This window comes from Narcine bancroftii, chromosome 9 (genome assembly GCF_036971445.1).
Source record: "Narcine bancroftii isolate sNarBan1 chromosome 9, sNarBan1.hap1, whole genome shotgun sequence".
NCBI classification, from domain to species: Eukaryota; Metazoa; Chordata; class Chondrichthyes; order Torpediniformes; family Narcinidae; genus Narcine; species Narcine bancroftii.
In genome coordinates, this window is record NC_091477.1 from 26,870,473 (window position 1) to 26,886,263 (window position 15,791).

The window sequence follows — 15,791 nt, forward strand, 5'->3', positions numbered from 1 at the left end:
GGGGTCGCATGGGCTACTATCATAGTTGGAGTGGCCAAATGGGAACCTATACTCTTTTCCCACCCCCCACCCCCACCAAGGTCATCTGCACCTGTCAGTACAGAGTGCAGGGGGGAACATCAAAACATCACTGAGGCCCTCCAACCCTTACTAAGGGAAGGTGTTATTAGACCCACAGCCTCCCCTTTCAATAGTCCAGTCTGGAAAAAGAAAGGATCATGGCGCATGATGGTGGACTACAGCCAGTTAAACAAAGCAGCCCCCTCCCTCCTCCTCCCACTACAGCAGTGACTGAGGAAATAGCAGATCATCCAGACAAACCCTGGTATGCAGTAATTGACTTGGCTAATTTTTCTCCATTCCCCCTCTATCAAGATTGCCAGGAGCAATTTGCATTTACATGGGATGGTAGACAATACACTTTCTGTCATCTACCCCAGCGCTATGTACACAGCCTACCCATCTGCCATGTTCTAATCTCCTGTGATCTACATAACATTGAACTTCCCCCATAGGTGTCAATAGCCCACTACATACACCCTGTTGCAGGGCCCCTCTGAGACCATTGTCTCACAAGCACTTGACATGCTCATTTCTTCCCTCAGGGAACTATCCAGTTCCATGGAATTCAGTGGCATTCTGGAAACATGGACATACCTGAGATGGCCAAAGTGGGAGTGCAGGAGCAGCAGGTGGTGAGGAAGGCAAATGTTATGTTGGCATTTATAGCGAGAGGATTTGATCCAGGAGTAGGGAGATCCTGCTGCAGCATACATACACTCACACAAGGTATATACAACAACGACAGAGAGAGCAGGTGGGTCTAGCCAACTTGCTGAGTTGGCGGCAGTAGCCTTCACTCTAGGATACCACCGGGCCAATCCACATTTATACCGACTCGGACAGTGGCCAATGGTATGGCCTGGTTGCATGAGATGGGATGGGAAATACGTGGGCGCCCATTCCAGGGACAGCACTGGCAGTTCATTTGGGACCAGGCTACCCAGACAAATTTCAGTCCACCACGTGGATGCCCTTGCCTACAGAAATACTGACAAAGCAACACACAATGTCGCTGTGGACCAGGCTGCCCAAATATGCCTTGCCACCACCTCCTCACCTGAACCCCCCACCTGAGGAGTGGCCATCTAGGGGCAGATGGTACACGGCACTGGGGTGAGCAATATGGGGTTGCCTTCACTCTAGATCAATGCAAGACCTCTGTCAGAAACTGACCCATCTGCCAAATGATCAAATCACGGGGCTGGTCGGGAGACATTTGCTGTGGCACAGGAGCAGGTCACATATGGCAAATTGATTATATTGGATCCCTCCCACGCCAAAATAAAAAAAAACAGCATGCCCTGATGATAGGTGGTGGTGCCCTGTAAGAGGGCCGACCAGAACAACACTATCTGAGGATTACAGTACCTCTCCTCCATCTATGGAGTCCCGTGGCAGGTGCCATCTGGCCAGGGCACACAATTTACAGGGGCAAAAACTCAGAGCTGGGCTGCTGAAGAGGGGATCTTGAGGCTGCTTCATGTACCACACCACCACAGTCTTCAGGCTTAATTGAAAGGATGAACGCCCTGATGAAAGAAAATACACACACTAACCTCTTCCCACACACCTTCCTCAGGGTCGCTTAGGAGTTCCCCAATAACCAACAGATCGGACTGCTGGATCTGCATGCAAACCCCAGCACATGCTGATGGGTGGCCCTGCCATTCACACCAAGCCCACTGGATGACTCTGAAATGAACTGTTTACACTGTTTGCTTCTGTGAGGTTTGGTATATCTGTTTGGAGGGGTCCCCGATGGCAGTCCCCCACCACTACATTACATCTTTTCCAGCGATCCCCAATGGGGCGGGTGCTTCAGGAACTGAAATTTCCCTCCCTACAATCTACAATTTGACCTCCACCTGAGTCCTGATGCTCAGAGTTATCCCAGAGCCACTGAGTAGATTCAGGATTAGTTGGTGCAGGCTCGGCGATGAGCACACTTCCAACCTCTTGGTTGGCCACAGTGACCACTGCCGATGATGCCTCTAAGCTGGGTGGTGCTCCATGGTCGTTGAATGGGATCTACTGGATTTGCGGTCACCGTACCTACCCATGGCTCCCTGCCAGCTGGTACGTTTGCTGCTTTCCAGCATCCACCCGTTAGATGATCTTGGGGAGCACCCAGGATACAGCGGCCACTAAGGCAAGAGGGCTATTACAGAGGCATAAAGGTTTTGGACGATAGCCTTTCCCACGTATGGCATGGCCCGATTGTCCCACGAGGTGATCCAGATGATCTCAAGACGCTGGCCAACGAAACTGCAGTGGCACTGCACCACACCAAAGACGCCCTGACTAGAACAGCAACAGAGCTGACGGCAGTCAGGAAGGTCGCTCTGCAGAACCGAATGGCCCTGGACTACCTCCTCGCAGCTGATGGTGGTACATGTGCAGTGACTGATAAGGAGTGCTGAACCTTTATCCTGGATGAGTCTAGTAACATCACTCACTTGGCTGACCACATTCAGGACTCAGTGGATAAAACTGAAAAATCAAGGGACCAGCTTCTCCAGCATGACACCTCATGGGGAAACTGGTGGCCATTCGGGTCCCGGGGGGGCGGGCGGCTGTCATACATTGGTCCTTGCACTTGTTCTTGTTATTATTAGTGTGTATATTATGTTGTGTTTGTCAAATTATTAAGAGCACATCTGCCTTGCTGTAGTTCTTAGACATTCTTAATAGTAATAACCCCATTAAAATGTAATCATTTTTTCTCCCACAGGTCATGATTGGGAGATGCTGTGACCTCTGAGGGGTAGAATGTATTGGGAGAGATCATGGCTGTCATATGACGCACCCCTCCCTACCTAGTTGGAGGATACACCAGCTGTTCTGCCCCACCTATCAGCACACACCTTGCGGTTGGCCTGTTAATTACCTTCCCTACACCCTCCAGCCTCCCTGCACTTGACCTCAGGTCACTGACTGCCATAATTAATTAGCCTGCCTGGCACCGACCGAGCCATTGGCCCCCCCAGTCAATCACCAGGGTTGGACTCCCCAGCTCTCCAGCACTATAAAGGTGCCATGTGCCCTTTGTTCGCTCTCTTGCCATCTTCAAGGGATTCACCCTGGGCTGAGAAACATGAACCTGTGCTGAAGAAGCTGCTGGTGAGATAATGGCACCGTTTAATAGGGGTTTGGAGCGCTGATCAGTGTCCCTAGATTATTACAGAGCCGTGTTCACCCAGAGCCAAGGGGTGGCAGGACACAAATTTACTTTTCCCTGAATGTATGTGTGTGGGTATCTTTTTCTCGATGTCCATTTATTAGCTGTATAATTGTGTTTCATTGCTGCTATTATTTTCCCTGCTATCAAATTCCTATTGCCAACCAAGTGTGGTTCTCATGCTAAGTAATAAACTGTACACATTTGTTCTCCGTTATTCCATCCTTGTTGTATATACCTAATGTGAGTGTATGTGTGCTGTGTATAACCTTATTTTCCCATAGCTTTGCCACTAGCAAATAAAGCTTTTTGCTATTGAAACCTGTGTCCAGATCCTTGCCTTTGAAACCTACCAAACCTGTTTCCTCACTCATAACATCTCCATTACTGGGCATTAAAATACTGAGACGAAGGGGAGAGAAGCAAAAAGGTGCCACGGTGGTGGTAATGGTGCAAAAAATAAATAAATTTAAAAAAATGGATGTAACAATGTACAGTGATTGAAATATATGGATACAAAACTAAGGGTAGGAAGAAACTTAATGGTTTTTCTATTGTAAATAATTTATTGTGAATAAAGTCCATCTTTGGCATTAAAAAAAAACTTCTGCCTAAAATTTGCAGCGAGAAGTAGCAGCGACCAGGGTGATGGAGAACCTTTATAATGTTGGCTGCCTTCTTCATCTAATGTAGATGTCTTCAATGGATGGGAGGTTGATGCCAGAGCTGGACTTGGCTTGTTTGCCTCTTTCTGTTGCCTTCTGCATTCCTGGACAATTGAATTATTAAACCAGATTGTGATGTAACCAAATCTGAATAGTATCCACACAGTACACCTGTAGAAGTTTGGTAGAGTATTCACCCTGGGCTGAGAAACATGAACCTGTGCTGGTAGAGTATTTAAGGACCTGCCGAATCTCCTCAGATGTCTTAGAAAGTACAGGCATTAATATTTGCTTCAATCTGCTATTTCCATGAATGGTCCTTCAATATATGGATTCCCAGGAACTGACTCTCTCCACTTGGGTACAATAGAGCTCGACATTCCTCTACAATTAATAAGGATTTTTTTTAAAGCAGAAAGTCAGTACACTGCATGGAAATAAAATTCTGTGCAATCAATCCATTACACGGCCATAAATCCAACATCAAATATCACAATGCTCCTAAAGATAGCAAAAGTAGAAAATAATTAACAAGTGATCGAAATAAATTGGGAATTCAAAGATTTGGCAAAGGAATTTCACTTGTCAAGTTTTCCACTTCCTGACTTTAAATGTTGACTGACCTTCCACAGATACTGCTTGACTGGCTGAGTTGTTCCAGAATATCTGTTTTTGTTTTATTCTTCTACAGCTAGTTTGCCAACTCTTTTATCTATTCTGCCAATTCATTGGTGACAATTCTACTCCATCCTGTTTTTATAATTAAATCACTTTGCTTCAATCCATTCATTTTAGAAATCTACAATTGAGAATAAAACATGCATAACAAAAATACTTTGCTTTTAAGGGGATATATATTGTGATTAAGGGATGAAAAGAAAAATATCTGTTGAAGCTTTATTGAAGAATATTCAAACTAGAGTTTGTAAATTATTGAGGAAGACAACCAAAATATGCTCATTCATTAAAGGAATTTATTTTTAAACATGAACCATTAAGTCATGAATCAGATGACATTTTAAAATAGGTGTGGAGTATGTCACTATAGCTGATTACTAACTGGTATACATTTTCCAAGAAATATTGCAATGAGTAAATTAAATAGTAGATGGCCCATCTCAACTTTTACATAAAACTACCACAAATGTGGTGCTGTGAATTTCTTTTTACACTTCTGACCAAACATCTGATTTGTACAAGTTCCTTCACATTACTCTCACAATGCTCCCTTTATTCTTTGGCTGGCTTAGATTTCATATTTTCCAAGTCCCTCATTTGCTCCTGCATATGCAAATCAGAAGACTCACCCACCCATCACTAGAGACCAATTCTTTGAGACAGTACATCTTAAAATGAGCTGTCAAAATTCTAGGAATTTTTAATCTTAAGTTAAACAAATTGTGCATTTATTTACTCTATTAAACTTATTCTATTTTATACATGAGTAATGACATTTTCACCTTCAACATAAATATTGTTCTCCAAAATAAGTTTAAAATTCAGACAACAGCATTTTTTGATCCTAAAGTTCTCCAGATTACTGACAGTATAACTAGGCCATAGACTTGGCACAAACTATTCTTTAGAAAAGAAAATTATGAGTCAACTAAAAATGTATTGCCAGAAAATTGATCCCTAGTTCATTAGAACATGATATTGTAGCTGCTTCAGAGTCTATATCACTTCCTCAAGTCAATGGAACAAATTTCAAAAGCAAATAGTCATGGAGGATGGAATTTTTGGCAAAACGATTGTCCTCCATTGTCTGTACTCCTCTCACTGTATCCCCTAAACAGAGCAACAGTCTTCAGGGCAGATCCTATTTATTGCTCATTTGAAGAGGAAATAACAAAAACATTAAAGTTCACCAATGTATATGTAAATAGTTTCAAAAATCCTCAAAAACCAGCCAAACATTCTACAGGTCACAATTCTTAAAAATAAAAAAGAGTTTTAAATCTTGCTGCTCCATTTAAAAAAAATCACAAAAAGAGGTTTGCGTCAATGAAATGAACTGAATGACTGAAAAATATCCTCTATTACATTAGTAAGTCACAAAATTTTTTGTTAATTTCAGTAAGTTAAATTAATGTCATCTTTAATTCTAATATATTCAAGTAAATGTACTAAAATTAAAAAGAAAGTCATTTATTTCTCCAAGTCCGAAGGTTCGCCTAACTTTTCGCAGAATACAATTCCGCAATCCATGATTTACAATGCATGAGAAAAGACCAGGCATTGTTTTCCCAGTTTTTGTAACACAACATGGATCTGTAATGCAGAGTGACAGAGCAGAGAAATTAAGATATTTAAACTGGCAGCTATCACTGATGTTATAAATATATATGTAACTATGCATTATTGCAAGCTGCAATGTGAACCTACTTTATAGCTACTGATTGCGCTGTAGTGATTTAAGAATTAAATAGTGCTTTCCCCCCCACCTCCTCCAAAAGGATATTACAAATCTGAAGAAGCCCGGGGGGGGGGAGGGGGGGGAATGGAAATCACTAAGCTATACAAAGTCTGGAAAACCAACTTATCATTGAATTGTTAAACTTCAATAACTTAAACCAGATGCTTTGCTGGAACACAGACATTGTGAAAGCAGGTGTGATGACCAATTGGGAGGAATGAAAATATGGATAGCAGATGTAGATGAGCTCAGTTTATGGAGTATTGCAAAATTGGTGCCCATTGAAAATAAGACAGAAATGAGTTTAGAGTGAGCAAATGCACAAACAAGAACTTCAGCAACAAACCAAAATATGGGACTGAGACTGCAATAAAATGATAATTGCACAAATGATCTGTGTTTTGGAATCCAGGATAAGGACGCTTGAAATTAGAACTGAAACAAATAAGAGGAGTGGCAGAAAGTCGTAGTTAACACAAAAACTAGTGAGTTATGTGAAATGTTTCCTCCAGAAAGTTTGTGACTTGAAACTTTCTAAAGATTTACAAGATAGCATTTAAAGATTTTGAATGCAAAGTTTGATATTCAATGTAAAGTATTTAAAATCCTATTCAACTATGTTCTAACTAGTGATTCCCAAAGTTGGCACTGCCACCACGCCACCCTCCCCCCCACAATGGGCAGGGGAAAGATCCAAGGGGGTGGTGAGGAAAAAGGGGGAAGTCTGAATCTTCAGTCGTTATTATTCAGTCTGATGCAAAGTTTAATGAAGAAGCCAGTGCAGTAAATTTCTGGGTGGCAGTAATGAGCTGGTCTCAGTGGCTGCCATGTTGTACTGGCGTCACTACACCTCGTTTAGCACTGCCGCCGTCACTGCCGCTCAGCGCTGCCACTACCTCCCCCTCCCCCTCACCCCACTCAGCGCCGCCACTAATTCCCCCTCCCCACCAAGTGCCGTTGTATGGTGGTGGGCAACACTCAAGATAACCACTGCTGTAACTCAGTTGTTTTCAAACTGCCTCCTAAACTCACATTCCACCTTAAGTGATCCCTATGCCACAAGTGCTCTGATTAGTAAGGGATTGCTTAAGGTGGAATGTGAGTAGAAAGAAAAAGTTTGAAAACCACTGTTTTAATCGTATCTAATTAACTTGTTATGTGCACGGTTTCATAACTGCAAAGGAAATGGGCCAATGACAATTTTTCTCAAGCATAATATTGTAGTGGTTCTCAACCTTCCCTTCCCATTCACAGACCACCTTCAGGAACCCTTACCAATCACAGAGCACGAATGGCAAAGGGATTGCTTAAGGTGGAATGTGAATTTAATGGGGAAATGAATGATTAATCAATAGGAACTAAAAGCTTAAGTTCTGTTTTAGAACATAGAAATCAACAGCACAATCACACCCTTCAGCCCAGCATTGTGTTGAATTAATAACCTCATTGAACTGCCTAGAATTATAGTGGCCAGACTCTGCAATTTAATTATCATTGTTTACATTGCAAAACTCTATTCTAAATGCCCTCAGAAATGTACCAAATGTAGTGGCTCACACAAGGATGATTATCATGGAATGACAATTGAAACCCATGTTTTCAATCAGGAAGAATACATCACACAAATTTTTTTTTCAAAAATTGAAGGCTTTGTAGAAAATATTTGTCAAGTACCTTGTTCCAACAGAGATCTTGCACAAATCAGCAAGAGGTGGAGTTTCTGTGAGAAAGTTGCAGTACAGCTATATTCCAAAAAAGAAAATATTTGAATGGAAAAATGACATAACTGTAGCTGACAAGAGAAGTCAAAGCCAAAATAAAAGCAAAGGAAAGGGCACACAAGAGAGCAAAGATTAGTGGGAAGAAAGAAGACTGAGAAGCTTTTAAAAGCTCACAGAAGGCAACTGAAAAATCATTGGGAAGGAAAAGATGACTTTGAAATTAAATAATATAAAAGGATATTAAAGGATACCAAAAGTTTTTTTTAAAAGAATATTAAGAGAAATTGTACTGCAAGACAAGGAAATGGCAAAGGAACTGAATGAGTGTTTTGCATCAGTTTTCACTGTGGAAGACATTAACAGTATACCTGACTTTCAAAGGTTTCAGGGAAGAGGTGAGTGCAGTCACAATTCCAGACAGAAAGTGCTTGGGAAGTGGAATGGTCTAAGGGCAGATGAGATGCATCCTCAGGTTCTGAAAGTAGGTATGGAGAATGTGCAGGTGTTGGTAATGATCTTCCAAGAATCAATCAATTCTGGCATGGTTCCAGAGGACTGGATAATTGGAATGCTCACTCCACTATTCAAAAAGGAATGGAGCAGTCGAAAGGAAATTATAGACCTATCTTCCCAAACATCGGTGTTTGGGAAGTTATTGATTATTAAGAAAGAGGTTACAGATGAAATTTGAAATTTGCATAAAAAGATAGGCCAAAGTCAGCATGGTTTCCTGAACCTACTGCAATTTTTTTTGAGGAAACCACAAACAGTATTGACAAAGGAGATGCAGTGAATGTTGTATATTTGTATTTTCAAATGGCCTTGACAACAGTTGGCATAGCAGTTAGTGTCACACCTTCACAGTGCCCGCGATCAGGACCGTTTGAATCCCACGCTGTCTGTCAGGAGTTTGTACGTTCACTCTGTGTCTATGTGGGTTTCCCCCAGGGGTGTTAATTGGATGTAAATATGTTCCACTTGAAGCTGTTTTACAAGATGTGAGCCCACAGAATTACAGTAAAGGTACTAGCATTGGCTGATTGGCAGGATACAGAGTGGGAATAAAGAGATCCCATTCTGGTTGGCTACCGATTACCAGTGGTATTCCACAGGGTCCACCTTTTTTGTAGGTCAATAATTTGGATTGCAGAATACCAAATTTTAAGATACAGTAATATTTAAAGATAGAATTTCATATTTCAAAGTTCAAAAATCATTGTCCTATAGGTATCTATATTACAACAGTTAAACACTTTTGCATTATTTATATTCTGTAGTTACTTTGGGGGAAAAAAACCTCTAAATACAATCCTTCATTTATCTCACCGATACTACATTGCACACAGAGGTCAATATTTGGAGACATACGCATTTACTTCACATCCAGATTGTTTAAAAAAAAAAATTAGCCCAGCTCTGTTCATTCTCTACGACTGGCAACCTCTTTTCGGGGTCGTCTAACTTACATTAGCAAACTAGCCTGCCCGATAAAAATTCACCAGATCCATCAATCCTAATGGGAGCGTGACTGGTACAGTCCCACCAAAATACAATACTTGCCCGCAAAACATCAGTCAATTGAGATGAGCAACCTCTGAGCAAGGTTCCAACAGCACTTCACATCTTCTCCGCACGATAAAACGCAAGGTTGCCTGAAAGAAAAACTAAACTACGACCAAGAATGTGTGTTGGGGGGGGGGGGGGGGGCAGGGGTGGTGTGAAGAAATGGGTGTAGGCGACCACCATGCACGATGTCTTGTAAAAATCCCCAACGCTTTCAGATTCATTTTCTGCTTTGCTTACCGCACATCGTGTTAGGAAGAACTCTGAAGTTCGATAATTGTCCGAGTGGAGTGGCTACACTCAGCGACCACACGATCAAGTCCACAAGTATCTCACTGAACTATTCTCCTCTGCCCCGACTTAAACAGCGCGCATCCAGATGCTCCACTGTCCTTGTCTCTGATTGGCCCTCTACTGATGGGCGATACATTCAAGGGGTGCTTCCGCGAAGCTAGGTGCGGCTGGCACTCTCCAGTTTGACAGGTTAAAATGCCTTGGGCAACGCCGGCATACGTGAGTGCCTGGGAGTTTTAAAAAGAGATTTGTTGCAACTGTGCGTTAGTATCAATTAATTAAAATACCTTTCATTAAATACTTTTCAGTCAAATCCAGGATTAAAGTTCAGTTTAATTAAAGAACTGAGAAATAAATACTTTGAAATATTAACTCTGTGAATTCAGTTACCTACTGTGCATTAAAACTTTTAAATATACAGAAATTTTCGAAATGTTTTAAAATAATGTCTTTGTAAGGTTTTAGAAGGTGTTTTAAATTTTTGTACATTTTTCAAAGAAAGCGGGCAGGAAATGACTGGAGATCTTCTCATCAAGATCACCAACTTCACAATTCCCAATGATAACATAACAATTACAGCACGGAAACAGGCCATTAGGCCCTTCTAGTCCGCACCGAACCAAACACCCCTTTCTCGTCCCACCTCCCTGCACAATGCCCATAACCCTCCATCTTCTTCTCATCCATATACCTGTCCAACCTTTTCTTAAATAATACAATTGACTCCGCCGCCACTATTTCTCCCGGAAGCTCATTCCACACGGCTACCACTCTCTGAGTAAAGAAGTTCCCCCTCATGTTACCTCTAAACCTCTGCCCCTTAATTCTTAACTCATGTCCTCTTGTTTTAATCTTTCCTCCTCTTAAGGGATACTCAGCAAGCTTCTTCCAAAATGTCCACAGGCAGGATCATCCTGACAGATAAATCCTTTCAGTTCATCCTTCCCCTTTATTGCTTATTGTGGACTTTGGGGAGTGTCTTCATTGCTGGGAGTGTGGTGGAGAGAGTTAATTCCTTCAAGTTAATGGGAGTCCACAAATTGGAGGATCTCTCCTCGAATCAGCAGATTGAAGTAACTATAAAGCAGGCATTCCCACACCTCTCTAAGAAGTATGAGAAGATTTGCCATATCATTTAATAACCTATCAAACTTCTATGGTTGTACTGTGAATAGTATACTGATTGGTTTGATATTTCAAGTGCCCAGAAACACAGAATACAGCACCCAATAGGTTCAAGAACAGTTATTAACCGGGAGGAGTCACGTGATGGAGTAGTGGCCGCCCGGGTCAAACCAGCCCTCTCCAGAAAAGAAAAGAAGTTAAGAAAAGATAAAGTAATAAAAGACAAATAAATATAAAATGAGAAATAAAAGATAAAGTTGTAGAGAAGAGAAAGAAGATGGCACCTAAGAAGGAAAAAGTAAAAACAATGGGAAGAAAAGAAGAAAAGACACCAGAAAAGAAAGGAGAAGGCCTTACCTGCATGAAGGAACAGGAAGCCGTGGTGGAGAAGAGCGCCCGATCTCCGAGGTTGGTGTCAGCCCTGCGGAGTCGTGACCCCTCCCCCCGACCGGTGGACTGCAAAAATGGCTTTCTGAGCCAAGCAAAAGTGCGCAAATGCACAAGGAGTCAATTGGGTGAATGGCAAGAGGAGCAGCAGCAGGAGGCTCGACAGATGAGCAGCTCAGAAGGAGAGGACCAACAGCAAGAGGCCAAGCAAGAAGAGACCCAACAAAGTGAGACAAGCTACTCATCAGAAAAATCAGAAGAGACACAGATACAAAGAAGAAAAGAAGACACAAACACAGGTACATACACAGAAGACGAGGAAGAAGACCAAGATCTTCACAGAGAGATAGAAGGTAAAAGAGATGGACAGAATATAGATAAAGCTTTTTTTGAAGAACAAATGAGAGCATTAAAAGAATGGTTGTCATTAGAATTTAGTGCAATTAAAAGAAAAATGAAAAGAATAGAAGATAAAATGCAAAGATAAGAAATAGTCATGACAGAAATAGGGAAAAGAGTAGAAAATGTGGAAGAAGGAGAAATGGCTGTAGAAATCGAAGTAAAAGACTTAAGAAGAAAATTGGAAGAAAGTGATTAAAAAAATTAAAGAGACACAAGAGTTGTTAGCCAAGAAAATTGATATGTTGGAAAATTATAGTAGGCGAAACAACATAAAAATAGTGGGCCTAAAGGAAGATGAAGAAGGCACAGATATGAAGGAATTTATAAAAGAATGGATCCCGAAGGTCCTGGGAACGACAGAAATGCAGGAAGGAATGGAAAGAGAAAGAGCACACAGAACACTAGCTCCGAAACCACAGATACCTCAAAAACCAAGATCCATTTTAGTAAGATTTTTGAGATATACGACAAGAGAAAATATACTGGAGTGGGCAAGGAACAAAATTAGAGAAGACAATAAACCATTCGAATACAAGGGTCAAAAAATATTTTTTTACCCAGACATAAGTTTTTAACTCTTAAAGAAGTGGAAGGAGTTTAATACAGCAAAATCGATCCTATGGAAAAATGGTTATAAATTCATGTTAAGACATCCAGCTGTGCTCCCTAGGAAGCAAAACAGACTCTTCTCGGATCTGGAGGAAGCAGAAGCATTTGCAGAATGCTTGCAGGACAGAAGGAGAGATGAAGAGATGTAATAAGAATGAAGAACGGCGATAAAATATATACAAAGATGAAAAAACAATGGAAATGTAAAGAACAAAAGAAAGGAAAGAGAAGGGAAGGAAGGAAGTAAGGGCAAAAAAAAGGAGAACTTTCTTATATGTGTAAAAAAAAGTGTTTTCTGGGGGGGTTTGGGGGAGGAGAGAATAACTGTTACTGCGAAATCAGTCAAAGCTTGAAAGCAGGATCGCAATCCAAATGGAAAGGGGAGTTGTGGTTGCCCGGCAAGGGATAAGGGTAAGGGGCAATTCAGAGAGGGATATTCGGGGTTAAGGTGAAATTGGATGTGGGAGTTGTTGGAGTATTTTATGTTTTAAATGTGTTGTCATACATTGAGTTTAAAAAGGGAAAACTGAGAGATAAAAAGGGGAAAACGGGGGATGGTGGTGCTGAGGAAGCGGAAATGAGGTGTAAACAGGATATGAGATGGCCACGTTGAACTATATGACTATAAACATTAATGGAATACATAACCAAATTAAAAGGAAGAGGCTATTAAATTTATTGAAAAAAAGAAAAAATAGATATAGCATTTGTGCAGGAAATGCATCTAACTGAAGTGGAACATAATAAATTAAAGAGAGACTGGGTAGGACACATAGCGGCAGCATCATATAATTCAAAAGTTAGAGGTGTAGCTATATTAATTAATAAAAATGTACCAATCAAAATAGAGGAGGAAATAATAGATCCAGCAGGGAGGTATGTAATGATAAAGTATCAGATATTTTCAGAATTTTGGAATTTGGTCAATATATATGCACCTAATGAAGAGGATCAAAAGTTTATGCAAGATATTTTTTTGAAGATTGTAGATACACAAGGAAATATATTGATAGGAGGGGATTTTATCCTTAATTTGGATCCAATGTTGGGTAAAACTGGACAAAAGACAAGCAAAAAGAATAAAATGGCCAAATTTATGGTTAAATCAATGCAGGAAATGAAACTTATGGATATATGGAGGAGGCAGCATCCAAATGAGAAGGAATACTCATAATATTCAAGTAGACATAAAACATACTCAAGGATTGATATATTTTTGTTGTCAGCCCATATTCAAGGGACAGTTAGGATAACTAAGTATAAAGCTAGACTACTATCAAATCATTCACCCCTATTATTAACAATAGAACTGGAAGACATCCCACCAAGAACATATAGATGGAGGTTAAACTCCATGCTACTTAAAAGGCAGGAATTTAGAGTTTATTGAATGCCAAATTAAAACATATTTTGAAATAAATACAGAATCAGTGAAAGACAAATTTATACTATGGGACACAATGAAAGCCTTCATTAGAGGGCAGATAATAAATTATGTAACTAAGATGAAAAAGGACTACAATCGGGAAATAGAGCAGTTGGAAAGGGAGATAGTAAGTACAGAAAAGGAACTAGTAAAAAGGGATGATATAATGAAAAGGAGAGAATTGGTGGACAAAAAAAAAACCAAAACATTACAAACGTACAAGGTGGAGAAGAACATAATGAAAATAAAGCAAAAGTATTACGAACTGGAAGAAAAAACACATCAATATTAGCCTGGCAACTTAAAACAGAACAATCTTAAAGAACTGTATTGGCATCAAGGAAAAAGGACAAACAAATTACATGTAATCCAAAGGAGATTAATGAGAACTTTAAGGAATTTTATGAACAATTATACCAAACTGAGAATGAGGGGAAAGATGATAAAATAGAAGAGTTTTAGCTAAAATTGAACTACCGAAATTGCAAGAGGATCAAAATAAACTGATAAAACCATTTGAAATAGAGGAAGTACAGGATATATTAAAAAAGCTGCCGAACAATAAAATGCCTGGAGAGGATGGATTCCCAATAGAATTCTATAAAACATTTAAAGTGTTATTAATTCCTCCTCTCCTGGAAGTTATGAACCAGATAGAAGAAAGACAAAACTTGCCAGATTCATGTAAGACAGCAATAATTACAGTAATACCAAAGATGGGGAAGGATCCAGTAACACTAGCATCATATAGACCAATAGCTGAACTTAATTCAGATTATAAGATAATAGCGAAATTATTAGCATACAGAATGGCCGATTGTGTACCAAAAATAGTAAAACAAGATCAAATTGGATTTATGAAGAAAAGACAAACAGCGGATAATGCCTGTAAACTTATTAATCTAATTCATGCAGTTCAAGGAAATAAGAAGCCAACAGTGGCTGTTGCATGAGATGCAGAAAAAGCCTTTGACAGAGTAGAATGGAATTATTTATTTAAAGTATTACCGAGGTTCGATCTACCAGAAAAATATATTAATTGGATTAAAGCATTATATAATGGACCATTGGCGAAGGTAACAGTAAATGGATATCTATCTAACCAATTTAAATTAAGTAGGTCAACTAGACAGGGATGTCCATTAACCCCCTCTTTATTCATTTTAGCAATAGAACCATTGGCAGAACTGATAAGAACAGAAAATAAAATAAAAGGAATAAAAATAAAGGAGAAGGAGTATAAAATCAGTTTATTTGCAGATGACACCATAGTATACTTAACAGAACCAGAAATATCAATAAAAGACTTACATAAGAAATTGAAGGCGTATGGAGAAATATCAGGGTACAAGATCAACGCAAATAAAAGTGAAGTGAACCAATGAGTAACGCAGATTATACAGAATTTTAAAAAGCATCACCATTTAAATGGCAAACACAAGCAATCCGATACCTAGGTATTAGGTTAGATAATAACTTAAGCCACCTGTACAAACTAAATTATCAGCCACTAATAAAGAAATTGCAGGAAGACTTAGAACATTGGAAAAAATTATCGCTAATTCCATTAAAATTAATGTCTTACCAAGGATACAATACTTATTTCAATCGTTGCCAATTCCCTTAGCAGAGAAATTCTTTAATGAACTAAAGAGAATAATAAGGAAATTCTTGTGGAAAGGGGTAAACCAAGGATAGCACTAGATAAATTAACAAAGAGGTACAAACAAGGTGGTTTGCAGCTACCAAACTTTAAGAATTATTATAGAGCAGTACAATTAAGCTATTTATCAGATTTTTACCAGACAAGGGAAAAACCAGACTGGACTAAGATAGAACTAGATAAAATAGGGGAGAAGGTACCGAAACATATACTTTATAAGTGTGATGAAAAGCTGGTCCAATATAAAAGCTCACCAGTATTGCATCATTTACTTAATAT

At 39.8% G+C, this 15,791-nt stretch overlaps 1 protein-coding gene across 2 annotated transcripts in view; it reads right to left on the reverse strand.

Moving 5' to 3' along the window:
• Window positions 1-10,086, reverse strand: part of LOC138743339 (glutamine--fructose-6-phosphate aminotransferase [isomerizing] 2-like) — a 60,283-nt gene extending 50,197 nt beyond the window's left edge. For both annotated transcript variants that reach the window (XM_069898540.1, XM_069898539.1), the window contains exon 1: window positions 9,847-10,086. In XM_069898540.1, the coding sequence (XP_069754641.1) occupies window positions 9,847-9,853 (7 nt within the window). In that variant the 5' untranslated portion in view covers window positions 9,854-10,086. The remainder of the gene's footprint in view (window positions 1-9,846) is intronic.
• Between the last annotated feature and the right edge of the window lie 5,705 nt (window positions 10,087-15,791).